This window comes from Meles meles, chromosome 6, assembly GCF_922984935.1.
Source record: "Meles meles chromosome 6, mMelMel3.1 paternal haplotype, whole genome shotgun sequence".
Classification (NCBI taxonomy): Eukaryota; Metazoa; Chordata; class Mammalia; order Carnivora; family Mustelidae; genus Meles; species Meles meles.
Window position 1 is genome coordinate 10,946,836 of NC_060071.1, and position 27,462 is coordinate 10,974,297.

At 47.7% G+C, this 27,462-nt stretch overlaps 1 protein-coding gene across 2 annotated transcripts in view; it reads left to right on the plus strand.

Moving 5' to 3' along the window:
• Window positions 1-27,462, plus strand: part of SLCO3A1 (solute carrier organic anion transporter family member 3A1) — a 302,473-nt gene that overhangs the window by 41,420 nt on the left and 233,591 nt on the right. For both annotated transcript variants that reach the window (XM_046008705.1, XM_046008706.1), the window contains exon 2: window positions 23,146-23,611. In XM_046008705.1, the coding sequence (XP_045864661.1) occupies window positions 23,146-23,611 (466 nt within the window). The remainder of the gene's footprint in view (window positions 1-23,145; window positions 23,612-27,462) is intronic.

Below are 27,462 nucleotides of genomic sequence, written 5' to 3' on the forward strand. Positions count from 1 at the left end.
TGGCAGGAGGTGATCTTAGAAAGGAGGGTGGGTGGGATTTTTGAGGACCTTGTGGACCGGGGTCTGGAGGTTAGGATTTGTATTCTGAGTGCCATGGGGAGGTGTGGGAAGATACTAAGCAATGTCCCCTCTACTGCCTGTCTCTCTAATTGCCACACAGGTAGCGCGTGGGTGATGCAGCTAGGGGCTAGTGGTGGCCGGGCCACAGTGGAGAGAGCTGGCGAAACTTACTAATGGGAGGTTTGGATAGTGAAGGTCGCAGGAGAGTGTTTATATACACTCCTTCCCAAATAGATGTAGACAGTGAGACTGGGTATTTAGAGTTTCCACTGACTAAATAAGCTTATCTTCTTTCCGTCTTACTTCTGGAGGCTGCTCAGAAGCTCGGTGAAGCCATGCCCTGTAGGTGAGGGGGTTATAAAGCATGTAGCCTGGGGCAGTGTTTCTCCACCAGCAAGGGGCAGATCACCTGAGGATACTGCGAAAATGCGCAATCTGAGAATCTGACTCCGTGGGTCTGGGGTCTGAGATTCTGCCTTTCTGAAAGGCTCTTTGGTGATGTTGGCGCTGCCTGAGTTTGAACCCCACTTCCCCTCCTAAGGGCTTTACTCACTCCCGTTATGTGTGCCTCCTACACAGAGGCACAAAACAGTGGCCCTCAAGGGCCGGTTGTGTCGGGCCAGGAAGCTCTCTTTCAGGGCTGAGCCCGTTCTTCCACGTGGACATCTGGGACTTGTGGCTCCAAAGTCCTCTCCAGAGACTCAAGGACTTTTCTTTGTGGACAGAGAAGACCTTGTTCCTTTGTCCTTTTGGGAACAGAGATCTGCAGCAACGATTTCCCAGCCCGTAGCTGTGTGCACTCATCTCTTCAGGTCTGATCTCTAGAACTTCAAGGGGATGTATTTTACATGAAAAAGGAGCCTTTAAAGCAAAAAGACCTGTAGGCAAGAAGCCACGTGACTGCCTGATTTAAGCAACCCTATGTTACTAACACAATGCATTTACTTGGAGTCCGGGTGGGAGAAAGGAGAGGTAATTACCAGAGATGTTAACAGTGGGATGATCCCTCGGCAGAGAGGATGTTCAACTCCAAAGCAGTGCCTCTAGGTCTGGATCTGTTTCTTGATGAAATGGGAAAGGAATTGTCAAGAAGTTTCGTGTGATGCGTTTCCCAGCCGAGCATTACTGTAAGTGAAAACCGTTAACCAGGCTGTCGGAGTTCAGGCTGTTTCCAAAGGAGTGTCTAGACCCTTCTAGAAGGGTCTAGCTGAACCGTATTGATCACCCGGGGCCAGCACGGAATGCTTTATTGAGGCAGGATTCCACATGGAAGCTTTTTGTAAGTGAAACGGACATTTGATTACTGGGAGAAAATTACTGTGACCTGTTATTTGGTTTCCCAGCTGATGCCATTGATTCTCCTCGTTCTTAATAATCTGTCCCATTTCGTACCGGATGAGATACTGAAGCTCCTTGACTCTTGGTCTAACTGTTTAGGGTAATTGTACCAAGCGCATACTCCAGCTTCCTTCTGTCTAATCTTTTGAGTTCCTAAGGGGTGTGGCTTTTATCATTACAGGTTATTAAATTATCATGTGGTTGTTTGCATTTTTATTATGTTCTCTTGTAATAAATGCAAACCTGCCCTTGAGAGCCCACATAGATTGAACTTGGCAGATCGGGGACATTGAACCATCTTGACTCACCTCCGCCAAAACAACCCAAAGCCTCTCTTGTTTCTGAGTGGAAAGCAGTTCAGAAAGTCTGTTAAAAACTCACTCAGTTTGTGGTTTTATTCCTCCAGAGAAGCCTGATTCCTCTAATTCTTGATGTTTATTTTCCTCATTTGTTTCTCCTCTCTTCAGGGAATTACAGCTAACTCCAGGGAAAGGGGATAAAGAGGAGGAAACAGGCATGGTCTAAGACAGCCCTTAATGAAACAGTCTTTAGTTCATAATACAGTCCTAGCATTAAGGCAGCGGCTTTTTATAGAAATACTCCCAGCGTAAGCACATGCCCGTTTGTACTCCATACTCTGTAAGCCAGCACATTTCCTTCCTGGAGGAGGATTCAGAGTGAGGGCTCTGATCACAAAGCTGAAAAATGTTCTCTGCCAACCGAATGAAAGTCACGTCCATGGTGTGGCCACAGTGCCACCTTCTTAGAGGTGGGACTGCAGGCAGAAATGGCACACAGAAGTGCTTAGACTTTCCTGTGTGAATAAAGGTAAGCCTTATGTGAGATGTTTTTCACCAGGACGTGCCATGTCTTGTAAGAGAATGATAAGAACCACACTCAGAAAATGTCTCTATGATGCCAGCCAGGATTCTGCCAAGAGGTATCACAGGCTTAGGAGCCAGACAGTCCTAGGTTGAAATCTGTCCCTGCCGCCTTCTGGCTGTGTGATCTTAGGAAAGATACAAAGCTGTTCTGATCTCGAGTCTCCTCCAGAAAATAATAGAATAATGCCTTCTTGGCAGCTGGAAAGCTATGAGAAATTAACAAATGAAGTGTGGTAAGTTCCTACCATACTGTTTGCCTTTGTCTCTACAGACTGTTGTCTTTAAGACAGAACAAAATAGGGGCACGCGGTTGGCTCAGTCGGTTACGTACCTGACTCTTGGTTTCAGCTCAGGTCATGATCTCAGGGTGGTGAGATTGAGCGCCACCTTGGGCTCTACGCTCAGAGCTGAGTCTGCTTGGTTCTCTCTCTCTCTGTCCCTCTCTACCCTTCCCTCCACCCGCTCACTCTCTCTCTCTCTCTCTCTCAAAATAAATAAAATCTTTAAGAAAAAGGCAAAATAAAACAAAAATATTAAGTTGGATCTTACAACTAGTCTCTTATGGAAAAACTTCATGTTTTCACATTCTTTGGATTGAAGTAAGCCAACAAGCTTCTCCTAATTTCTGACCATTTCCTTCCCCCTGGCTCTTTAGAATGGCCCAGAACACACTGTGGCAGGTGTCTCTGCTGATGCAAATGCTAGGAATATCGTCGTGATAAAGCTGTCTTCCTGGACACTGGTGGCCAAGTGGATGGGGTTGTTCCATGTGCCAAGCTGAATCTGCCTCGCAGTCCAGGCTCTGGCAGCAGTGTGCCAAGGACAATTATTCGAACTGGGTGTCCAAGGCCAGCAATCGCAAGACCATCTCCTCTCTTTTCTGCCCTGTCGAGGCATCTTGCCATGGGTGACACGTCCATGTGAGGAGGAGTGTGGGAGCCATAACTCTGGGGGCAAAGCCAGGTGAAGGTGAGTGAGAGAGGGAGTCCTTGCTCTAGACACGTAGCGTTTTCTGAGCGGAAATTGAATGAGATGCAGAAAGCGCATGCTCCTGGTTCGTTTCTGGTGTTCTTGGCTTGTGCGAAGGTGTCTCTTTCAACACATCTTATTTTCTAAGCATGAAGTCAAAGGGAGATAATGTGACCCAGTTAATATGATAGGGCTGTGGCATTCCCAGGGGACGCATCAGTTGCTATCCAACACACACGGGGCTGGCTCCCTACTCAAGAACAAAGCCAGGGTGCCCGCTTGCCAGGCCACATAACAACACTGCTCTCCGTGCTCTGGTCCCGGGTTGGGCAATAGCTGCTTTCTGATGGAGGTGAAGAATCCACTGCCTTGGTATTTTCAAATGTCTCTGTTCTCCAAGCTGGAGGTCACAATTCTTCGAGAAAGTGCATTTTCTTTTACATTTGATCATATTTTTTTTTATTAATTCTTCACATTGTTTAATTTTTTATTTTTAAGATTTTATTTATTTATTTGACAGATAGACAGATCACAACTAGGCAGAGAGGCAGGCAGAGAGAGAGAGAGGGAAGCAGGCTCCCTGCCGAGCAGAGAACCCGATGCGGGACTCCATCCCAGGACCCTGGTATCATGACCCAAGCTAAAGGCAGAGACCCCACCCACTGAGCCACCCAGGTGCCCCTACTTTTTTTTTTAATTGTGTTAATTAGTTACCATACAACATATCGTTAGTTTTTGATGTAGTGTTCCTTGATTCATTATATATGTGTGTAACACCCAGTGCTCCATGCAATACATGCCCTCCCTAATACCATTACTAGGCTCACTCATCCCCGCCACCCTCCTCCCCTCTAAAACCCTCAGTTTGTTTCTGGGACTCCAGTCTCTCATGGCTCGTCTCCCCCTCTGATTTCTCCCCTTTCCTTTCCTTCTCTGAATGTCCTCCATGTTATTCCGTATGTTCCACGAGTAAGTGAAACCATATGATAACTGACTCTCTCTGCTTGACTTATTTCACTCAGCATAATCTCCAGTCAAGTCCAGTCCATGTTGATACAAAAGCTGGGTGTTCATCCTTTCTGATGACTGAGTAATAGTCTCTTGTATACACATACCACATCTTTATCCATTCATCTGTTGAAGGGCATCTTGGCTCTTTCCACAGCTTGGCTATTGTGGACATTGCTGCTATGAACATTGGGGTAGAGATGGCCCTTCTTTTCACTACGTCTGTATCCTTGGGGTAAATACCCAGAAGTCCAATTGCCGGATCATAGGGTAGCTCTATTTTTAATTTTTACCCCAATGATCATATTTCTAGGACCATCTTAGACCTGCTTATCTATGCAGTTTCCCCAAACTGTGTCTCTCCTGGCTTCTAGCTTTTATTAGACATAAAAGATCTCATTTCTGCAATAGTTCTCCTGGTTGGGCGTGGTTCTGTTATTCTCTGGCCTCCAGAGTCATTTGGGTCTCTTCTGGAGGGGCCAAGAAGGCTGTACTCAACTTCTTCATTTCCAGCTGATCTGAAAAAATCCAGCTAAAGGAGTTTAATGTTTTATTTTATTTTATTATTTTAAAGATTTCATTTGAGATTTATTTATTAGAGAGAGAAAAAGTGAGCATGAACAGGGGGTGGTGGGGAGAGGCAGAGGGAGAATCAGATATCCGGCTGAGCAGGGAGCTTGATGGTGTAGGCCTGATCCCAGGACCCGGAGCTCATGACCTGAGCCGAAGGCAGATGCCCAACTGACTGAGCCACCCAGGCACCCCGAGAGTTTAACATTTTAGACAGAAGATACTAGCATTACACCCAGTGGGTGGGGGTCAGCTGCTCCTTCCCTTCACCTTGAGATCCCAGAGCATGCCTTCTTGATGCAGGTGAAATCACCCCTAGTGGAGGGGACATGGCTTCCTTTAGGTGGGGAGAGGCACAAAAGCTTATTACCTTTTTAATTTATTAAGCATAGATTTATATCCAGTTTACAAACATATGCAATATCTGTGGTATTAAAATTTCATGTGAGGGCGCCTGGGTGGCTCAGTGGGTTAAGCCGCTGCCTTCGGCTCAGGTCATGATCTCGGGGTCCTGGGATCGAGTCCCGCGTCGGGCTCGCTGCTCAGCAGGGAGCCTGCTTCCCTCTTTCTCTCTCTGCCTGCCTCTCTATCTACTTGTGATCTCTCTCTGTCAAATAAATAAATAAATAAATCTTTAAAAAAAAATTTCATGCGGGCCAATTAGGAAGAAATGTCTGCAAAGGCTCTTTGAAGGTGATCATGAAAAACAGGTTTGAAAACAACTGCTATAGAATTTTACTCTTGACCCTTCCTCGTCCCTATTCACAAAAAATAATTCCTAAAGGGAGACCCCTTGCTTTCTGCTTGGGCTGGAGATGTCATCAGATGTACTTCTAGAAGAAGCTGCTGTATTTCCAGCTGAAGAGCTGTTCAGAACTCTTTGGGGCAAACCATCCATGAGTTTTAAATAACATCTGGGTCTCCCAGAGAGATTTCAAAGGGCAACTCCTTGGACTCCACCCCAAACATACCCCAGAATCTTCTGGAGCTCTGCACATCACTTGGATGATTCCTAAATAGCCAACCTGGCATGAAGTCCACAACCACTGATGTAGAACAAGGGGAGAAAGTGGTTTAGACAAGACTGCTGACCCAGAGCCGGAAAGTGAGACTGTATTGTGGGTCTTACTCTCCCCGCCCCTCCCGACCCTGCCCCCAGCCCTGCACTTCGGCAAACCAGATGTTGCTTGGTTCACCAAACACACCTTACCCTTTCCCACCTCCTTGCATTTGCTTATTAGATTCTCTCTCCACTCGGATTCCCTTTCTTTCCCCGTAACCTGTCCGCAGTCTATGTGTTCTACAAGACCTAGCTTTGATGATTCCTGCTATGGGAAGCTTTTCCTGAACCTCCCTATTGTCCTTGTTGCATTAACACATTCTGCCTCACATTTTGCACCTGTCGTCTTCCTTTTTCCTCCCATTTTCTTGAGGCATAGCTTAGATACCATAAAACCCATCCATTTTAAGTATACAATGAAATGATTTTTTTACTTAAGTTATAAAATAATGCAACCATCACCAGAGTCCAGATTTAAAGCATCTCCATCACTCCAAAAAATTTGCTCATGCCTTTTTGCAGTCAGATTCTATCCCATGCCAGTCCAAGACAACCTACTTACTTTCTTTCTTTGCATTTCCTGGACATATCATAGACTTGGAATAATGTAATATAGTCTTTTACCTCTCAATTAGCATGATCTTTTAGAGGTGAATCTGTGCGTAGTATATATTGGTAATTTGCTCCATTTTATAAGTAAATACTATTATTTGCTATTGGGTTTTAGTAGATATTATATTAACTGGATTAGATTAGTGTTTGATTTTTTTGGCTATATCATGTTTTGTTTATCTAGTGACCTTTGGTGGACATGTGGGTTGTTTCCAGTTTGGAGTTATTATGAATATTGTTATCATAGTCTTTGTGTAGACATATGTTTTCAATTCTCTTGGGTGCATTGGAGGTGGAATTCTTGGGTCATGTAAATTCATATATAATTTTTGTGTGTGTGAAGGAGTTGGGGGGAGGGCTAGAGGGACAGAGAGAAGGAGAAAATCTTAAGCAGGCTCCATGCCCAGTGTGGAACCTGATTTGGGGCTCGATCTCATGACCCTGAGATCATGACATGAGCCAAAATCAAGGGTTGGATGTTTAACCAACTAACCCACTCAGCCCAATATATAACTTTTTAAGAAACTGCCCAATTATTTTCCAAAGAGACTGTGACCACTTTATCTGTTACATTCCTACCAACGATGTGTGTGACTTCCAGTTCTCCCCCATGCAGGCGAATGCTCCGTTTTGTTGCTGTTTTATTATTACACCCATTCTAGGGAGTGGGTAGTGGCAACTTGTGATTTCCAGTTGCTTTCCCTAAACACTAATGATGCTGAACATCTTTTAAAATGCTTATTAAGCATTCTTGTGTTGTCTTTGGTGAAATTGTTCAACTTAGTTGCCTATTCTTAAAATTGGGTTGTTTGTCATTATATTGTTTAGTTGTAAGTTTGGTAGGAAGTGGTGCAGAAATCATCTTTAACCTTCACTGATTTTCTGACTGGTTGTTTAATCCGTTATTGTGAGACTGACGTGCTGCCTCCTGCACTAAGGAGGCACCTGTTTAATCCATTATTGAAAGGGATATTAATCTCTCCAGCTGTTATCATTGAATTGCTCATTTCTCTTTTCATTTTGTCAACTTTGGCTTCATGTGTTTTGGGGCTCTTAAGGTTGGTGTCATTGTGTTCACATCTGCCATTTTGTAATTTCTGTCTTGTGTGTTTTTTGCTACACTGTTCCTTCTTTATTGCCTTCTTTCATGTTAAATAGATACTTTCTTGAGTTTCATTTTAATTCCTTCTCCCTGTGTTTTGAATTACTTTCTTAGTGATTGTTTCTACAATATGTATCTTAAGTTATCAAAATCTGTTTAGATCAGTACTAAATTCCTATAAAATATGAAACCTTAATTCCTATAAAATATGAAACCTTTGCTCTAATACAGATCTGTTACTTTCCCTTGTTTGTGTTATTATCATATATATTAAATCTATACATGCTGTGAATTTTAACAATGCAGTGTTACTGCTTTATGCAATCCTCTACCTTTAAAAGAAGAGGAAAATTATATACAGCCTTTTGCATTTACCCCCATATCAAACTTTTCTGGGGCTCCTTATTTCCTTGTGTATATATTTTAGTTACGGTATGGTGTTGTTTTCTTTCTACTTAAGGAATTACTTTAGTATTACATCCAAGGAAAATCTGCCAGTAATGAATTCTCCTAGTCTTTGTTTATCTGGTAAAATATTTATTTTGCTTTTATTTTCAAATAATAGTTTTGCTGGGTATAGAATTCTTGGTTGACAGTTTTTTCTTTCAGATCTTTAATTAGACCATTCCATTGCTTTCTGATTTAGGTTGTTTCTGATGAAAAGTCAGCTGTTAATTTAATGAGGATCTCTTATGTGTTTTTGTTTCTCAGATCTGATATTGAACCCCTCTAGTGTATTTTTCATTTCAGTTATATACTTTTCAACTCTAGAATTTCCATTTGGGGTATGTGTGTGTGTGTGTGTGTGTGAGACAGAGAGAGAGAGAGAGAGAGAGAGATCTGTGTCACTATTCAGATAATCTATTTGTTGGATTATTAATATCATACTGCTGTTTAATTTCTTAAACATGGATTTCTTTTGTGTTTTGAACATATTTATAGTAGGTGCTTTGAGTCTGTCTGCTCTGTCCAACATTGGAGCCCACTTCCAGATGACTTTTATTTTATTAATTTTTTTTTTTAAAGATTTCATTTATTTATTTGACAGAGAGAGATCACAAGTAGGCAGAGAGGCAGAGGCAGGCAGAGAGAGAGGGAGGAGGAAGCAGGCTCCCTGCCAAGCAGAGAGCCCGATGCGGGACTCAATCCCAGGACCCTGAGATCACAGCCCGAGCCAAAAGCAGTGGCTCAACCCACTGAGCCACCCGGCACCCCAATCTTTTTTTTTTTTTTTTTAATTTATCTTTGTACCCATTGTGGGGCTTGAACTCATGAGGAGATCAAGAATTATGCAATCCTTTGAGCCAGTCAGGGACTCCCAGATGACTTTTATTGACCGATCTTTTGCCCCTAAGTAAGGAAGGGCCATGCTTTTGTTTGTTTTTTCCATGACTCTTCATTTTTTGTTGAAAATTGGACATTTTAGTAATATACCTAGCAGCACTGGATTTGTTTTTTTGTCCTCCCACACTCTCCCCATTCCTGCCCATGGTTTGTTGTTATTCTGTTTAATTATTTGCCTGAACTAAATCTGTGGTATCTGTCTCTCTTGTGATGTGTGGCCATTGATGTATTGGCTCAGTTTTTAAATTTTTGGTTCTTCTTTTTCTTTGATTGTAAATTCTTGTTTTTATTTTAAATCCTGGCTTCCTAGGGGTTGCCTCTGTGTCCTCATAATCAATGGTTGATCAGAGTTTGTGTTCAAATGCTTCAAGTGCTAAGATTGCATTCAATATTAAGAAATTTTTTAAATTAAAGATTTATTTATTAGAGAGAGAGAAAGAGAGACTGTGAACGGAGAAAGGGTTGAGGGAATGAGAGAGAAAGAATCATTAAGCAGACTCCCCACTGAGTATGGAACCCAACCCAGGGCTTGATCCCAGAATCCCAAGATCATGACCTGAACCAAAATCCGGAGTTGGCCACTCAACCAAATGAGCCACTCAGATGCCCCTCAGATTAAGGCAGTTTTTAAGTTTCTCCAGCTTTTCCTTTCTTCTGGGTCCTTTTGCATTTCCTTTGTCTATGCACATAGGCTCACAGTCAGCCCGGAAGGAGTAGAGAGGGTAGATCCTCTCTGGTTTCTCCTTCACTTCTGCATGGCCCTTCAGTTAGCCAGAAATATGTGGAGAACTTATCAAGGACTCTTACGGCTGGTCTTGCTGTTGAATTTCTGTCTAGTCTGCCAGTCTGTTGCTTGTCCTCACCAGCATCAAAACCTCAGAGTAGCTGATGTTTGCCATTCATCTTCCATTGGGATGGCTGTTTTTACTGACAGCACCCCTGCGTGTGGTTTTTCATGTTCCACCTTAAATCAAGTGGGCTTCTTCCAACCATGAGGCTGTTGGTTTGCGTGGCCAACTCGTGTGATTGAACTACTGGGCCAACCAACACGAGAGGGAAAGAATCCAGATTCCTCCTGCTTTTATCAGAGGTTCAGAAGTTTTTCATGAACAAATGCTCCTCGGTTTGTTGCATGTTTTAGTTGATTTCCAGAGTCTTGAAATGGTGGACTTTGTCTTTTATTTTTTTTACAATTTCATCCATTACGGGCGGGGGGTGGGAGGCTGGGTGAGCCTGGTGGTGGGTATTGTGGAGGGCACGTTTTGCATGGAGCACTGGGCGTGGTGCATAAACAATGAATTCTGGTACACTGAAAAGAAATTTAAAAAATAAAATAAAATAAAGAACACCCTTACCACTATGGAAAAAAAGTATTTTTTAAAAGATTTTTAAAATTTATTTTAGAGAGAGAGAGTGTATGCACAAACAGAAGATGGGGCAGAGGGAGAGGGAGGAAAGCAGCCTCCTTGCCGAATGTGGGGCTTGATCCCATAACCTTGAGGTCATGACCTGAGCCCAAATCAAGGGTCAGTCACTTAACCAACTGAGCCACCCAGGTCCCCCTTGTCAAGTTTTATTATTGTTTTTGAGGAGAGAATTTGTCCAGTTTCTCATTCTGTCGTTCCAGCCTCATTGTCTTTTCCCAGCTTCTAGAGAGCAAAAATCACGTGGCAGTTAATAGGAGCGACTCTGACACCAGATTGTCTGAGCTTGAATCCTGGGCTGGCTGTTTACTACCTGCCAGACCTTGGACAAGTTACTTAACTTCTGGGCCTCTGTGACCTCCTCTGTAAAACGGGGATAATAATAGTACCTACTGGGGCATCTGGCTGGCTCAGGCAGTAGAGCCTCTGACTCCTCATCTCGGGGTCGTGAGTTCAAGCCCCACGCTGGGTGTAGAGATTACTCAAAAAAAAAAAAAAAAAAATCGGGTCACCTGGGTGGCTCAGCTGGTTAAGTGTCTGCCTTTGGCTCAGGTCACGATCGCAGGAGCCTGGGATCAAGCCCCGAATTGGGCTCCCTGCTCAGCGGGGAGCCTGCTTCTCCCTCTCCCTCTGCCCACCCCCCCCCCCAACCCCGGTTTGTGCTCTCTGGCTCTTTCAGTCTCTGTGTCAAATAAGTAAATAAAATCTTTAAAGAAATGTTTTTAAAAAATTAGTATTACCTCCCTACTGAGGTTGTTGTAGGCATGATATGGATTTGACATACGCAGAGTGATAAGAGCAGAGCTGGGCACATGGTAAATGCTATAAAATGTTCGTGCTTGTGAGTTCACTGAGGGAGGGACTCTGTCTTCTCTACGATCTCAGCCTCCACATCCTCCGTCTGGTACTTTGCACATAGTCCGCTCTTCTAAACCTCGAATCATTTTTACTAAGTGATGCTTGAATTTCAGAGGAAATGAGGGCAGCTCCCAGAGTAACTGCAGGTGAAGGATGAGAGACTACAGGGGACCCAACGAACAGATGGCTTTGTGCCTCGTTGAGGCCAAGTGTTGGTCAGTCTTCGTCTTGGGCTCATGCGTTTTTCCTCCCAGCCCCAGGAACTGCCTACAAAGCCTGGTGCTGCTCACATACCATATTGAGCTGGAGCCTGCCTGGGTCTGCCCACTTGTGTTTGTTTCCAGGAACCTAATTAGCACAATTGTTACCATTTCCAAAGTTTCCTTGCATCAGGCACCTCCAGGAATGGATAAAGCCACTTGGTGTGATGCTTATTTAGGTTCTTACACAAAGGCCACCAGGGAGCTGTAGGAGGGCAAGGAACTTGAGTGTGTGGTTCATCAGCCCAGGCTCCTGCTCGCCCGGATGGAGCCACCATGCAAATGGGAAATTGGTCCTCTTTCCTCCAGTGCACACGATTGGGGTGAACAGAGTCCCTGCTGGATTCAGGGCTCAATCACCACCGAGGCAGGAAGCCTTTGTGCGGGAAAGCGTACGTGTCACATTGCTGTATGTAGTGACCTGGCTTAGCCACCGTGCGCCCCGCTGTATGCTCAGGAGCTGGGCTGCAGACATAAGCCAGTCTTTGCCCCCGAGGAACTTTCAGCCTTCACGAGGAACACCAGACATGCCAAAATAATGCCGGCCACATGGGAGTCTATATCGAGAACCGTGGTTGTGAGGGAGAAGGGGAGGCCCGGAGAATTCCTGGAGGAGACGGCACTGTACTGAGTAAGTGGGGATTTCTGAAGCGAGTGGAGTGGGCTGGGTGGTGATTTGACCCTGGAAAAGCTGGGGGGATGAGACCGATCCAGATCAGCATAGGAGGAAAGTTGCAGCTAGGGATTGCTGCAGAGGGAGGCTGGAAGAGGATCTGGGCGACAGAACTGAGCTGAGCGGCATGGGGAGCCAGGGTTGACCGTCCAGTTTCTGGGGCCCAGGATGGTACAGGTGTCAGAGAAGTACTGATTTCATGGAGGGAGAGATCAGAAGGGCAGGGCTTGCTGAGCCCGGCGCAGGGGTGTTGGAGGGGCTGGAGAACAGAATGCTGTGTTGGGACCTGTGGAGGCTGGGTGCTTCCTGGGGAGGGGGTCTGCAGCTCAGAGGTGTAGTGTGGCTGTAGGGAGAGACTGGGTGCCACCAGCATGCTGGAGATAAGAGAATGTGGGGATCCCCCCCATTTTTGTACAGTGACTTAAAAACAGAAGTGACTGCAGAGAATTCTGGCCATAGAGAGCAAGGGAGGAGGGGGAGGAGAGGACACAGGTTTGATGGTGGTGGAGTGGGTGGGCGTCGGAGGAAAGTGGAGGACAGCAAGTTGTTCCGGTCAGCTGTGTCAGAAATCAGAGAAAGCCCATGTGAGGAGGGTGGGGAAGATAGCGGTCCCGTTTAGGAAGTAGGAGCTCAGCAGGGACCTGCATCCAGAGCGGCTTCCCGTGGCCGTAGCACGGTGGTGACGCCCAGTTGCATGGGATTGACCTGAGCGTCCAAAGCAGGCACGTGTTCCCAACAACTGGGGACATTCTCTACGCCTCTGGATGGAAGGGAGGAAGAAGGGCAGCGACAGGAATGGAACTTGATGCAGCCACTGTGGGAAACAGGACAAAGGTTCTTCAAAACATTCAAAGTAGAACTACCAGATGATCCGGTCAGTCCGCTGGTGGGTGTGTACACCCCAGGCATGAAAACACTAACTCAAGAAGTTACATGCATGCCTGTGTTTATCCGCATTCTTTACAATAGCTATGATACGGAAGCAACCTACGTGTTTACTAATGGGTGAATCCATAAAGAAGAGGATTTTGAGTTGTTGAATACGGATGAGAATTGGGCGTATTTGTGGATACGGTAGAGAAGGAGCCAGTGCAGGGGGGAGAGAGCATGGGGGAAAGAGGTGAAGCAAGGTGTTCAGGGGGCAAGAAGGGTGGCGGGTGGGCAGAGGGACGCGGCCGAGTGGGCGGCAGGGATGCCCCTTCCCTGGGTGGAGTGCAGCTGGGAGCCTTACAGCGCGTTCCCTCCTTTATCTTTTCGGCGAGCAGGAGCCCACCTTTGGCTTGGACAGAACGAGGCACTGTGGTTACCTCCTGAACTAATGATAACCTCTCCATGACTTTGTTCCATGACAGCTGTGGTACCTTTGGTACCTGGTTTGGTCTATATTGGTCCAGCATTTTCAGCACCTTGAACAAGGGAATGTGCGTCCAACACGTAGTAGACTGTTGTACTCACGGTCGAGCGAGACCAAGTAGCGAGGTTTCCTTTTATTTTAACACGGGGGAGGGGGCGCAGAACCAGACGGGGCAGCAGGAGACAGAACTGTCGCTTACAGGTATATGATCCTGGGCAAATTACTTCATTCCTCTGCATTTCTGGTTCCTCCCAGTAAAATGGGAATGGGCTGGATCCTTCTTAACACCCACGTTAGCAGTAACATGGATCGCTCCTGTGGACAGTCACTGCGTGTCCTGGCGAAGCTAAGGGGGTCGGTGCCCGAGACGTACTGGACGGACGGGCAGCAGAATCCGCAGGGAGCCGGTGTGAGCAGGTTGAGAAAGATGAACTCTTCACGGTGTGTGATTGTTGCCTTCAACTGCTCTGACCCTGAAGTTTTGACTTTCTTCTTCTAGGAGCTTTCTAGCACTGCACACACGTGGGCATTGTTTCGTTCTGGTCTGTGCTTATCTTATACCTGGACGCTCAGGCTTTGGTGAACGTATTATTTTCTTATCAGCTTATTTGTGGGTTCATTTCTTTGAGCGGATATAATTAAGTGGAAGCAGATTATCATGGTATTCAGGACTTAGGTATTAGGACTTAAATACCTGTCCGGTGGGTTGCTGTTGAGGAATGTACATGTAACGATTTTGTGCCCTGTTCTGGTAGAAGCAGTTTGCATGTAGCGCACGCCTGTGGAATTACAAGTAGAATTTGAAAACCAGGAAGGAAAGGGAGTGCTTGTGTGCAGCCCTGGCCTCCCATTCCATTTCTCAAACCTGGCGGTGGGTTTGAGTCTGAGATTCCTGGTAAACAAGGCAAAAAGGGCAATGCAGCTATAATCGTGTTGAAGAGTCTTTGGTTGGAGGTGAGGCTGGGAGAAGCCAAAAAATTAGTTCCTTGGAGCAGCAGGCCTTTTTCTAGTACTTAAACACATTTCTTCTATCACCCTTAACCCAGTGTTTCTGAAAATAGATATATATTTTTTCTAGGGGTGCTCAGGATTTAAAAAAATGGATAGCAGAATTTCAAGAAATGCTACGTACTATATACTTTGATGGATGATTAACAATGAATGTTACCATTTGGGAATCTTTCATAAGTCTAGTGGTAAGGAAACCTGTTTCTCTTTGTTCAATGCTGGGTTTTCAAAATTGTATATGACTTCAAAGCTCTTTCCCACCCTGCGGAGCTTTTAACAATAATTAAAACTTAAAAAAAAAATTTAAATAGTCTTTTACAGTAAGAGACAGAGGACAGGAGGGAGGCCAGAGGAAGGAGAGAGAGACAGAATCACAAACAGGTGCACTTGGGCATGGCGCCTGATGCGGGGCTGGATCTCATGACCTCGAGATCATGACTTGAGCTGAAACCAAGAGTCTGAAGCTCAACCAACTGAGCAGCCCAGGTGCCCCTTTTTTGGCTTTTTATAAAAGCAAGTTTGTTACTAATTGCTTGGGACTGCCTCTGCTTACTTGATGGAACCCACGTGCTCACTTAACGATGTGGATGGGGAGAACCTCACTGAGGCTGCTCCATCCCTCTGGTGTGGGGCCAGTGACTGGGCTTCAGTCCCGGCCCCTCCCTCTGCTTACTGTGCGGTTGTCAGCAGGACTGTCTTCTCCAGCGTCCAGTTCCTTGTCTGTAAAATTGTACTCTCAGTATCACCTGCCTCATGGAATCACAGTGTAGAATTAATATGTCAACACATGTAAGGTCCTCAGGACTATATGTCACATAAGGAATTAGTAACTGTTGAAGATGACTGTAATTAATATCATCCTGTTCGGGAGCCTGCCATGATTCCACCTTCCTCCCACGGTACTAGGTACTAACCACACTGTTTCTTTGGGTACTGACTGTGCTTTGAAACTCGTTCGCCCTTGGTGATCACTGCTTATTTTCCTAGTTGCCATCTCCGTGATTCTGCGAGCTGGTTGAGGGCATCTCCAGCCCCTGGTTTAGGCCCTTGGATGGCCCAGGTAGTCAGTGTGGGGTTTTTCAGCTCAGCTGACGGTAAGCCTGGACCCTAGGGCATCGAGAGAAGTCTAATTCAGTGAAAACAATTCTGCCCTGGGAGAGGGGGGGTGTTTGCCTGCATAAGTTGTTAGTATGTTAGAAATCTCTTTCTTGAAACTGCGTCTGGTCCTCTAAACATTGCTGTTGAATGCTGAGGAAATCATTTAACTCCTGCTGTTCTTCAAGTTTCTCTAACAGAAGAGATCAGGTGCCACATAAATTGTGAATTGAAAGAATGAATTTATAAAAGGTGCTAAGTCCATATTATTAATAATAGCCTGATGTGGACATTTCTGGGACTGACTGTGGAGCTCAGTAACAGCGTGGATGAGCATTCTTTTAGTTTTACCCAGCAGAGAGGGAGAATCTTTGTTTTCCATGATGGACCACTGAGCTACAGAGAAAAATCAATGATGAAATTTATGAGTAGGAGGCCATTAAATTCGGAGATTCTGTTTTAGAAGAGAATCCTAAAATGTTACACATTCTCATAGAATTAATTGAACATAAAATTTCGCTACATTTAAGGAGCAATAAAAAGTGTTTCTGTTGTATTTTAGGGCCATTTAGGGAAGAGAGGTAGCAGAAGAGATGAGACAAACTAAGCAACGGGATGTAGAGGGGAAAGTAGTCTGAGAAAGAGGCGAATAATGAAATAGGATATAGGGAATGGCAGAGACCAGTGAGGCTTAAGGAGAGCCAGGTGGCAACTCTCACTCAGGATAATAAGAGAAAAGGTGGTTGTTCCAGGTACAGAGAGGGTCACTGGGCTCCCAGGACACTGCTGCATCAAAGGGGAAAGTCATGTTGCATATTCGCAACCGCAGGCATAACTGCTGTTCCAGTGATGAACTTCGTACAGAACATTTCCCTTGCATTTGAACCCGTGGCAAGCTGTGAGGGCAGGATTTTCATCTGTACATTACAGACGGGGAAAGGGAGTTACAGGTGTGTTAAGTGCCTTGCCTAAGGTCCCACAGGTAATGTTTGACTCCCTAAATCTCTCGTGTTTTTCACCTGCCCCTTCACATGTACTGATGACTTTGGTGAGGGCTGAAGGCCAGAGTTAGGTCTAAATCAGGAATTCTTAATGTAATTCTTACTCTGCTTTTTGAGAACAGTGGTTGGAAGAAGACAGCCACTTATTATGTGGTGATCATATAGGCTCACTCGTCCGCCAGCAATGTAGCAACAGTGCTTAAATGCCTCTTTTCCCCCGCTGACCTGCGAGGCAGAGGAGCGATCTGTTTGCCACCAGGGCAATTATGGGAGATGTTGTCTTCTGTTACCTGGTTCTGCAAACATCACATCCTGGAATTCACAAGCGAATGCCTTGCGTGCGGCATTTCCCTTGTGCCCTAAATTACGCGCTCCAAGGAGCCGCTGTTCAGATGAAAAACAAAACCACACACGGTGCCTCATTTACCTGATGAGATTGCTGCTGCTCACAGGACAGTGCTGTCTCCGCTTATGTGGTTCAGCCCGTCCTGCACCATCCCCTTCCTTACTGCAAGGAGACATGCCCTTGGCACATCAGACAAGAAACTGAAGTTGCCTTGCAGATTACTTTCATGGAATTAATAAACTGGCATTGCAGCCTTGCCTAGATAGACTTTCCGAGGCCAGCAAGAGGAGGGCTTCACAGACTTGTTATAAATGGCCAGTGTGTTTATTGCCAGGCATAAGAATAACGTGATCTGCCAAACTGGATTGACTGAGAGCAGTAGAGCAGGAGTTGGGGGAATCTGTGGCCTGTGGCCAAATGCAGCCCACTGCTTGTTTTTGTTAATAAAGTTTTACTGGAATGCAGCCATGCCCACTGTTTTGCATATTGCCTGCGGATGCGGCTTTTGTGCCAAGATGGCAGAGTGACTAGTGGCTACAGAGACGGAGTGGTTCGGACGCTGCAAATATTTCCTGTGTGGCCCTTTGCAGGAAAAGTGAGCTGACCCCTGTTCGGCAGGGGGACTGCACGTCATGCCACATGTGACTGTAGTTTAGGTGAACTTCATATCATCTCCCCGACTGTTTCTACATCTGCTCCCTGACATGGGCCCCGCTGCCAGGATAATGTTGCTCCCGCTCAAGAACCTCTCTTGGCTCCCCATTGACCTCCAAATCAAAGGCAGTCCTTCAGCCAGGCCTTCAAGATTGTTTTATTTCTGATTACTCCTCACCATCTTCTGAGGCTTAAAGGTCTTCCCCCCACCATGTCCCAGGCGTTGTCTGAACTGTACCCCTCACCCCCATCGATCTTTGCTCGTGGAATGTTGTAACCTCCCCCTACCCCCATCACCCCCTGGTTATCCTTGTTGCATCCCGGAATCCTGGGTATATTTTCCTTCACGTGCAACCAAACATGCTCTCACTCTCTTAAACCCTCTGCCATTCTGTTCCCCTGTATGGCAGGCTGTGTTGGTAGGCAGTTACTCGATGGCTTCTTTCTGCTCTCCCCAGAGGATAAATTCCCATGGGCTAGGGATCGTCTCTCAATTATAGTCAGGTTGCTTGCACCTGCCACGGAGCATGCATCTGGGCTGGACTTGGAAGTCACACAGAGCAGGCGCACCGGTGATGAGGCGAGACTTTCAGAAGCACCTGCTGTGTGCCAGATCCTCTGAGGCATGATCTCGTAATGCTCACTCGAGCGAGTGTTGGTAACGATGTGCAGACGGGCGCGGAAAGATCGGCCACGTGCCGTCCCAGGCAGATTTGGCCTCGAGACTTCCCTGCTTCCGCGCTGCACGCGGATGACCACGTTGCCCTGGGGTAGCATCCACGTCCGCCCGGTGCGTCTATGCACACACATTCCTCCGCCTGCCTGTGTCCCTGTGTCTTAGAATCATCTGGGAGCTTTGAAAGTAGCTCTGCTGGGGCGCTTATCTCCCAGACGCTATCAGAGCCCTGGCTGGGGGCGGGGCAGGCACTGGTGTTTTCAAAAGCTCCGCAGGTGATTGCAGTCCAGGCCCCACGCCCCAGGCCAGAGTAAGAAAACGGGTAGACCTCTGGGAAGCCTCCTGGGGGCTATTCTGACTGTCCGCGGCTGCTCGGGAGAACGTCTCTCCTTAGTGAGCTCCTGACTTTTGAAGGTGAGGAAGGGCTCATCTCTACATGACCCTGGTCTCCAGGTGCCTCTTTTCTTAGGAAGTTCATGACAGCATGGGCTGAAGGGCTCTCCTTTGGGCTGGGGCCCCTTTGCTGCAGCTGGCTTGGGCGTGCCTCAGGCACCCTAAGAGGTGAACCTCCCTAAAAGGCAACCCCAGTTTGCCCATGTGAGTGTGTCTCTAGGAGCTGAAAGGGAGGGAGTGCTTTCCACTGGTGTCTGATTAAAAAAAAAAACAAAACCCTCTTCCATCTTGAGCAGAGGGAGGTTTGTTGACGGGAAGGCTAGTAGAGCAGTGGTTCTCAAAGCCTGGTCCCCTGAGCACCATCAGCATCCCCTGGGAGCTGGTTCGAATGTAAATTCCCAGCCCTCACCCCCGACCTGAGGCATCATAAGCTCTCAGGTTGGAATGGGGCGGTGATCTGCTCCGTGTGATTTTGCTGCCACACCGAGCTTAAGGAGCACAGCTCAAGGTTGATGGTGAGTACGTGGGTGGACCCCTGAAACAGCAGTGGTTTTCTGCCCTAGCTGGGCATCTGAGACCCCCGGAGTCATACAAAATCTCAGGCCACTGGGTCTCTTCTCTGTTTTGGAGGCTGTATTTTTTTTTTTAAAGATTTTATTTATTTATTTGACAGAGAGAGGGATCACAAGTAGGCAGAGAGGCAGGCAGAGAGAGAGGAGGAAGCAGGCTCCCTGCAGAGCAGAGAGCCCCATGCGGGGCTGGATCCCAGGACCCTGAGATCATGACCTGAGGCGAAGGCAGCGGCTTAATCCACTGAGCCACCCAGGCGCCCCATTGGAGGCTGTATTTTTAACAAGTGTTTCAAGAGATTCTGAAATGCAAGCTTTTTTTTTTTTGAATCGTGGTTAGTAGAGATCTGATAAATATTGCATTCTTTTAATAATAACTTCATATCCACTTGGCACAGGGTAAGGACACTTTCCTTTTCCTCCTGGAGTTAACGGTTCCTTCGTCTCTAATTACAAAGACGTTTTCCATCAGTCCTGTTGCCCATTAAGTAAAGACAGTCGTTCCCTTCAGCACGCATATTTCTCATTGCTGGATTGTTCACTGCCACATAAAAGCCACAAGTGGGTTTTATGGCCTCATGCATACTTAATTAGTTCATCTTCTCAAAATTGTGTTTTAAGTGAGCGAAGACCTTAGCCTCTGATCTAATTGATCCACAAAGCGTCTTTTACAGAATGTTCGCGGGGCCTAATGCTTCATTCAGAGGCCACAGGTCAAGGAGGTGAGGACCGTTCCACGTCCTGTCATCCCTTGTGGGTTCTGCAAAGAGCAGGCTTGAGGCAGGACGAGTGGAGTTGCAGGCGCAGACACCAGCTCTCTCTAGAAGAGCTGATTAGTTTTTTGTTTTGCCTACAGCTGTCTCCATCCCCACCATCCTTATCTGTCATCCTAAATGTCCACACCTGTGTGATATTTTATGACAGGTCACACCTGCCGAAACAGCGCTGTTGTCCTGTTTCAGATATACCGCCTAATATTTATGTCATTAAGCCTTGTGGCAGGAGTGAAAAACACCTTTTGCTCCAAACCTTCCCACCTGCTGCCCTCCCACGTCTGTTGTCCTTGACTCCCATCATGGGGGTCACCAGGCTGCAGACCCACCAGGCTGCGCGAGGGCACTCTAGTGCCTGGATGTGGTCCCGCTCCTTTCCTGCACCCACGTCTTCTGGGCATCTCTCAAGGCTCAGCACAAAGGTCGGGGTGAAGCCTTCTGGAGCCCCCCAACCTCCCAGGCCGACAGACTGTCGGCTTCTGCACTCCCACACAGCTTTACCTATTACAAGGCTCTGCTAGAGCGCGGATCCCATCACGCTTTTTTTTTTTGTTACAAAGCAAAGGAGTGACTAAAGGGAGCCTTTGTTTTTCTTACCCAGACCTTCCAGAAGGAACTTCTTTGGGAGTATTTGAAAACCAGTTTAATGAGACCAGACCCGCTAATAAATTTCTTTTCTTGTCAATTGCAAATACGTGGTGTTTGAGAACTAAACTAGCCACATAATGGGGACTGACTGAGTTGCGAGCTGGTCTTGTCTTGGTTAGGAAGTGCAGTGGGAATGGGAATCAGAATCGGAATGTGGGCAAGAGTGGTGACGCAGATGTTCTGTGGCCAATACTGGTGTTAGAAAGCTGCTCTACCAAGCTCGCCGCCCTCCATCCCCCGCCCCAGGGCCAGCGCTGAAGAACAGACTATCATAGTGGGTGGCATTGCATTACTGCCACGCTGCTGACCCTGGGCTGAGTCACCTGGGGACTGTCACGAAATCCCAGGCTGCCCCCAAGACCAGCTCAGTCAGAAGCTTGGGGAGGGACTGGGCATCTGAACTCTTAAGCATTTCCAAGTGTTTCCAGTCGGAAGGTAGCTTTGAGAAGCCCTGGGTTGAAGAAGGCTGTTTGAACGTGTGGGTTGAAGATGAGGTTGGAGAGAATCCCTGGGCTACTCTTCTTTTTCATAAGGTGCACGGAGACCTGCTGATCCTTACAGGTATAGCTGGGTGTGCCCATGGCCAGAGGCTGTGGATATGTGCATTTGGGCAGCGGGGCACGTGTTCATACGTTTGGTGGAAGGCGAGATCCACAGAACTCTCATTCCTTCCAGTCCTTAGCAGCCCGCAGCCTAGAGTGTCTCCGAGAGAGAAGTCTGCTCCTGCAAGCCTCAAATTCTCCCGTCCATCTCTCTTGCCACTTTACTGACTTCACCTTTCCTCTCTCCTCGTTAATAGTTTGCTGGCATTCCTCTCTCCACTGTTCTGTGGCCCATTTGGCACATGATGGCCACACCTAGCGTCTTCTCTTCTGCTTTGATGTTGCCGGATGCCCACAGATATGTGACAGTGGTATATATAGCCCTTGCAGCACTTACCCTGTATGTTGTTTGCTCCTGCACTCCTGTCCCCATTTCATAGACGGGAAAGTGAAAGCACAGGGTGAATTGCCCAAGGTCACAGAATCAGGATGGCCCCAGGTGTTCTGGCCCTGGAGTCCTGGCTCCCCTCCCCTCTGCTTTGCTTCCTCTCCCTAGGCTGTCCTGCCCAGTGCTGAAAGGCTGCTCTCTGCTAGCGGACCTTCCATTATTTCCAACCCTCATGTACATCCTTCCAGGTTGATGGTCCTGTTCCTGCTTCACTAAGAAATCAAAGCTTGGACAGATGAAGCAACTTGACCGAAATCATAGAGCTAATGAAGGGAGTAATAGCTGGGATTCAAACCAGGTGTTCCTCTCTCCGTGCGCTGCATTTTTTCCGCCACACTGCACGGGATTGCCTGATCTCTTTAGGGTGTCATCTGTGGCTCCCTAGAATCTGTCACCAATGCACCTTTCCAGCCATTTTCGACAACTTTTGCTCACACTGTTCTTTAGCCTGGAGCATACTTCCCTGCCCAGCTAGGTCTCTCCGACCTCCCATGAAGACAGGGACTCTCACTGGTAATACCGCCTTTGAAACCTGCAAACAGCAGGAGGGAGGGCCATTTGCATCCCCCCCCCCCGCCCCGCCCCAGCTCAAAAGCCCTAAAATAATGTGTCTCCTCTTGACCCCGCTCCTGTGATGGCTGCAGCGTGAAGGTAATACCCAGGGACTTGTATTGTAGCTGTGTTATGTGTCTGTCTGCTAGGTGGCATCTTGAGGCCAGGTATCCTCTTTTTTTCTGTGTGTGTGTGTGTGTGTGTGTCTAGGGCATTGCCAAGCCACTGTGGAGGTTTACTATGTGTTAAACAGGTGAAGGACAGACTAGAATACAGAGGTGGGGAAAGTCTTAAAAATATTCCATCAAGGGACATTAGCAGGGCTGCAGGGCATAGAACAGTCCAGGTCGTAGTTATTTGAAGGCCTCTAGGGAAATGTATGTTGGAAATTTCCAGAGGGAACAGGAGCTAATGATTGTCCCAGTGAGCTAATCCAGCATGTCCATTTTGCCAACTAGGGCTTTGTTTTGTTTTCTTCAGGTAGGATTTGCTAACATTGTAGTAAAAAGCCCCCAGCCCTTTGTGCCCTCCCAGCATGGAGTTTCTAAATGGGGTATAGTTTGGGAGTGGGTGAAAATGGACTTAGGGTTTGTCTGTGAGCAGGGGATGGTGGCCACGTTGGGGGATGGGGAGTTGTGTTTCCCAAATACAGGCAGAACCTTTCAGGATGGAAACAGGTGCCAAGAAAAATCTTCCTTGCCAGCGGGAAAGTTAATTCTTTAGCCATCGAATTAGGGTTATCCTACTAAGTAAATATTTTTCGGACTCTTCAGGTTTGTCACTTGTCGCAGGTGTCTTTTGCCTTCCAGAAACACCGCGGAGGGGCCAGGGCCTGCCCGCAGGCGCCCCGTGAGGCCGGAGGGGGCTGCTTCTTGGGTGCCGTGGGCTTGCACTAGCCTTGAGATTTCCTTTTACACCCCGCAGGTGAGCGTCCTGACCACCCTGGAGCGGAGGTTCAACCTGCAGAGTGCGGACGTGGGCGTGATCGCCAGCAGCTTCGAGATCGGGAACTTGGCGCTCATCCTCTTCGTGAGCTACTTCGGGGCGCGCGGGCACCGGCCGCGCCTCATCGGCTGCGGCGGCATCGTCATGGCCCTGGGCGCGCTGCTGTCGGCGCTGCCCGAGTTCCTGACCCACCAGTACAAGTACGAGGCGGGCGAGATCCGCTGGGGCGCCGAGGGCCGAGACGTCTGCGCCGCGAATGGCTCGGGTGGCGACCAGGGCCCCGACCCGGACCTCATCTGCCGCAGCCGGACCGCCACCAACATGATGTACTTGCTGCTCATTGGGGCCCAGGTGCTCCTGGGCATCGGTGCTACCCCTGTGCAGCCCCTGGGCGTCTCCTACATCGACGACCACGTGCGGAGGAAGGATTCTTCGCTCTACATAGGTAGGAGCTGCGGCACCGTCCGGGCGCACTCCCCTGGGCTGCGTGCTCTGTTAGTAACTGGGGCGCCTTGACAGAGGAAGGCAAGGTGTGCCCGTGAACATTTATGGTTCTCAGACTGGGCTGCACATCTGTGGGGGGTCAGGGTGTGGGGGCTTTGAAAAATGGGGATACCTGAGTTGTATCCCCAAGAAAATCCAGTGCAGTTGATCTGGGGTGCTGCCGGGGCAGGCATGGATTGTTTTCGAGGCTGTCCAGGTGATTGCGACGCACAGTGGAATTGGAGGTTGGCTTTGCTAGAGCCTTAAGAAGCAATGAATGGGAAGACACGGTCAGGAGGGGTATAACATGTTTTCACCTGTTACTCACGTGTGTGGACTTGGAGCTCTCTGGCATTAGCCGCCAGGGCATACTTGGGATCTGCACCTTGGAAACCCCAATTTTTAATAATCAAAATGATCTTCTGGTCATTGTCCCTGCTGAAGTTCAAAGGGGGAGAGATAATTGTCTTCTCAGCATCTGGTATCATTCAAAGTTGATCTTCTGGTCATTCTGCAATGAGGGTATTCCCAGGAGCTGGATGTCTAGAAAAGAATAATGTCATTGTGAGTTTTTAAAAAAATTATTTTGCATCCCAGCTTCTGACATTTTGTACTGGCAAGATAGAACCTTCCACCGGGTCTAAGGTTAAGCAGCCTCGAAGTTAGAGTTTTTCTTCCATCAGACAGGGGTCCTCCATCACTGCTTTGGGGCCCTGTGGCATGACCATTTGTACGGCGAGGGCCTCCCGAGCGTCTCCATCCCTTGTTCACGAAGGGTGATTTGGCCTCCTGCAAATACCTGGACCGTTGGATCATTAAGACCTATCCCCACTCACCGAGGAGTAAGCTTTGACAGAATTACCTTTTCCTGTGGAAACTTTTTGCTTCCTGAAGCACTGTTAATTACCATGCAAAGGTTTAGGAGAAACTAGAACTTGAACGGAATGTGACCTAAAAGCTTTGTACCACTTCAGTTTCCAGCATGCACTGCCCAAGGTTTCTGTGCGAGGAGGGCTCAGAATAGTTACACACTTCATGCCGGCTTTCCTCGGTGGCCTTCTGTCCCAACTATGTTGTACATGCTTTCGTAGGGCAAGTAGATTGCAAATGTAAGTTTCCGATTCTTTGAGGACAGGCTCAGGGTGAGAAAGATGGAGAGTGTGTCTCTTGATCCAGGGGTAGAGCACCTGCAACCTGGTTGTGACTTAACGTCCACTACAACATGGAACCCGACATAGAGTTGATCTTCCAGGCTGAAGATGGCCGGACCCTCCCCCATGTGGTTAGGGTGGGTTCTGTAGGTACTAAGGACATCATTTACATTTCGTTCTCCCTAAAACTTGAGCAACAGCCCCTCCATGTGATTTTGATGCAGAGCAGGACACGGGCCGTAGCATGTAGCCAGATAGCCTCCTGAGGTCCAGCCAGACCATTGGTCTTAGACTTGACCGATATCCCCCTAAGACCCAGGGAGAGCTGTTTTCTGGTATCCGTCACGGCGAGTAGATAAATCAAACCACAGAAAAGGAAGTGGGAGACGAAGAGCTGAGTTCTTGTCTCTGATGATAGAATCCAATGGAAAAATTTCTCCCCGGAATCCTTCCTCTGGGGCACCAGGCCCAGAACCCTCTTCTGGCAGTCTTCCCTGCTGCGTTAGGCCATGGTCTTTTCCTGCAGTTGGGTGGGACCTGGTTTGTGTGTGCAAAGCTTTAGGGGGAGGAAGTGCTTTGGTTTTGTGTGGGGCAAGTGGAGGCATGGGCAGTAGGGCCCCCATTCAAGGGAGAAGGCCTTCTCCTGTTCTGAGGCCATGGGATTTACTGTGAGTCTTTGTAAAGAAGAATGTTTCTGGTGAATTTCTAGCTGGGCGCCATTTTTTTTTTCTTCTGTAATAGTTAAACCGTTGGAAGTGTCTATTTGTGTGGTGCATGGACCTTTCGGCACTGGTCCGTCTGGCATATTCCGAAACGTGACAGCACACGTCATAGCTATGGAGATGGCCTCTGAGAGTCTCTGAGCTGGTTTCATGGGTCTATGTTGACAGGGAGCAGGAAGGAGTTTAAGCCTTCTGGGAGAGGGAGGCCTCATAGGTGGTCTTAATATCCCACGCATGCTTGGGATTCTCCAGGAACATTCTAAGAAGACCACAGTATGTGCAGAGTATGTAACTGGTTCATTGGTTCATTCATTTATCATACAGGACATAAAAAAACATGCTTGTGATCATGAGACTATTTTGGCATTTATCCCTCCTAATGGAGAGCGAGTTCCTGAAGCTGCTTGAAACTTCGGGAAGTCTATAGGGGAACCCACTGAATGGTACTGATGAATTACAGCCTTCTAGATGGCCTGCAGAGAGGAGGGAGGTCTGAAGGGACTGGCGCTGGGACGGTGTGGATGGGTACCTACTGGGGTGCCGTGGCATGTGTGTCCCCCGCTTCCAGCTCCTGCGAAGCTGGTGAGGAGCGAGAGGCCCGCAGCCGGCCATCTGGTCAGATGCCTAAAATGGGAGTGTGGATTGGAGATGGAGAAGATGATAAATACTGCCTTTGTAAGCCACGGACTTGTTCACAGCTGATCCTCTCCTCTGGGTGTCCACAGAGAAGGGGATGAGGACCAGCCAGGCTTGGTGTGCGTGTCCTGGGTCCCCAGTCCTGGGGTGTGTGTGCTTCTGTGAGGCCATGTCATGGACCCTGTAATGGGGGTGGCGGGGAATGGAAGCCTTCCATCTCCAGTCAAGCGGATATTGTCCACCTCAATGACTGTTTGCTTTGGATGGTTGTGGCTTAGCCATCTGCCAAGCTCCCGAATTCCTTGATGGGCCATTCACAAGGGGCTTTTCTGGCTGGCACCGGTCTGCAGCGGCCCCTTTCCAGCCCGGGAGGGAGCCAAGGGAGCTCATTACCAGGGGACAAAACCGGCTGAATGGGAACACGGCTCTGCTGGCAGGCTTTTCACTCCCATACAGTGTGGAGCCAAGCCTCGCGGAGCAGCTAGACAATGACCTATGGGTGGCACGTGTCGCTCTTTCTTGCTAGTGGGATGGATGGGGCGGCTTGGCAGTGGAAACCATGCGATGCGAGGCATGACCAGGGCCCAGGAGTCGACCCCTTTGGGAGTCTCCTCAGGGGGCCTCTGGCCCATGATGTGACCTTGCACGAAATCCTTTTTCTTAGCTGTTCTGTTCTTCCAAGTTCAAAACCCGGCCAGTCGTAGTGTAGGCAAGGATAAGTAGGATAAGTAATGGACTCCCTGTGTCTTTCCTTAGGTTCCTGGGTCAGTCGATTGTAACCTTGTTCTCTCTCTCTCTTCTTTTTTTTTTTTTTATATTTTATTTATTTATTTGACAGAGATCACAAGTAGGCAGAGAGGCAGGCAGAGACAGAGGAGGAAGCAGGTTCCCTGGTTAGCAGAGAGCCCGATGCGGGGCTCGATCCCAGGACCCTGAGATCATGACCTGAGCCGAAGGCAGAGGCTTTAACCCACTGAACCACCCAGGCGCCCCATAACTTGTTCTCTTTGAGGAGGAAAAAGGTGAAATGAGAGTGGTAGTGACTTTTTTTTTTAATAACTTTATTCCTAGTTAAAAAGTGTGACGTGCTCACTGTTGACAACTTGAGAAGTATGAAGAAAGAATCACTGCTCTTAGCTTTATGATTGTATAACATCTTTATTTTTTTTTTTCCTGCATTGGTGTGCTTTTCTACCAAAAATGTGTTCAGGGGGCGCCTGAGTGGGCAGTTGGTCAAATGTCTGACTCTTGGTTTTGGCTCAGGTCATGATCTTGGGGTCCTGAGACTGAGACCTACGCTGGGC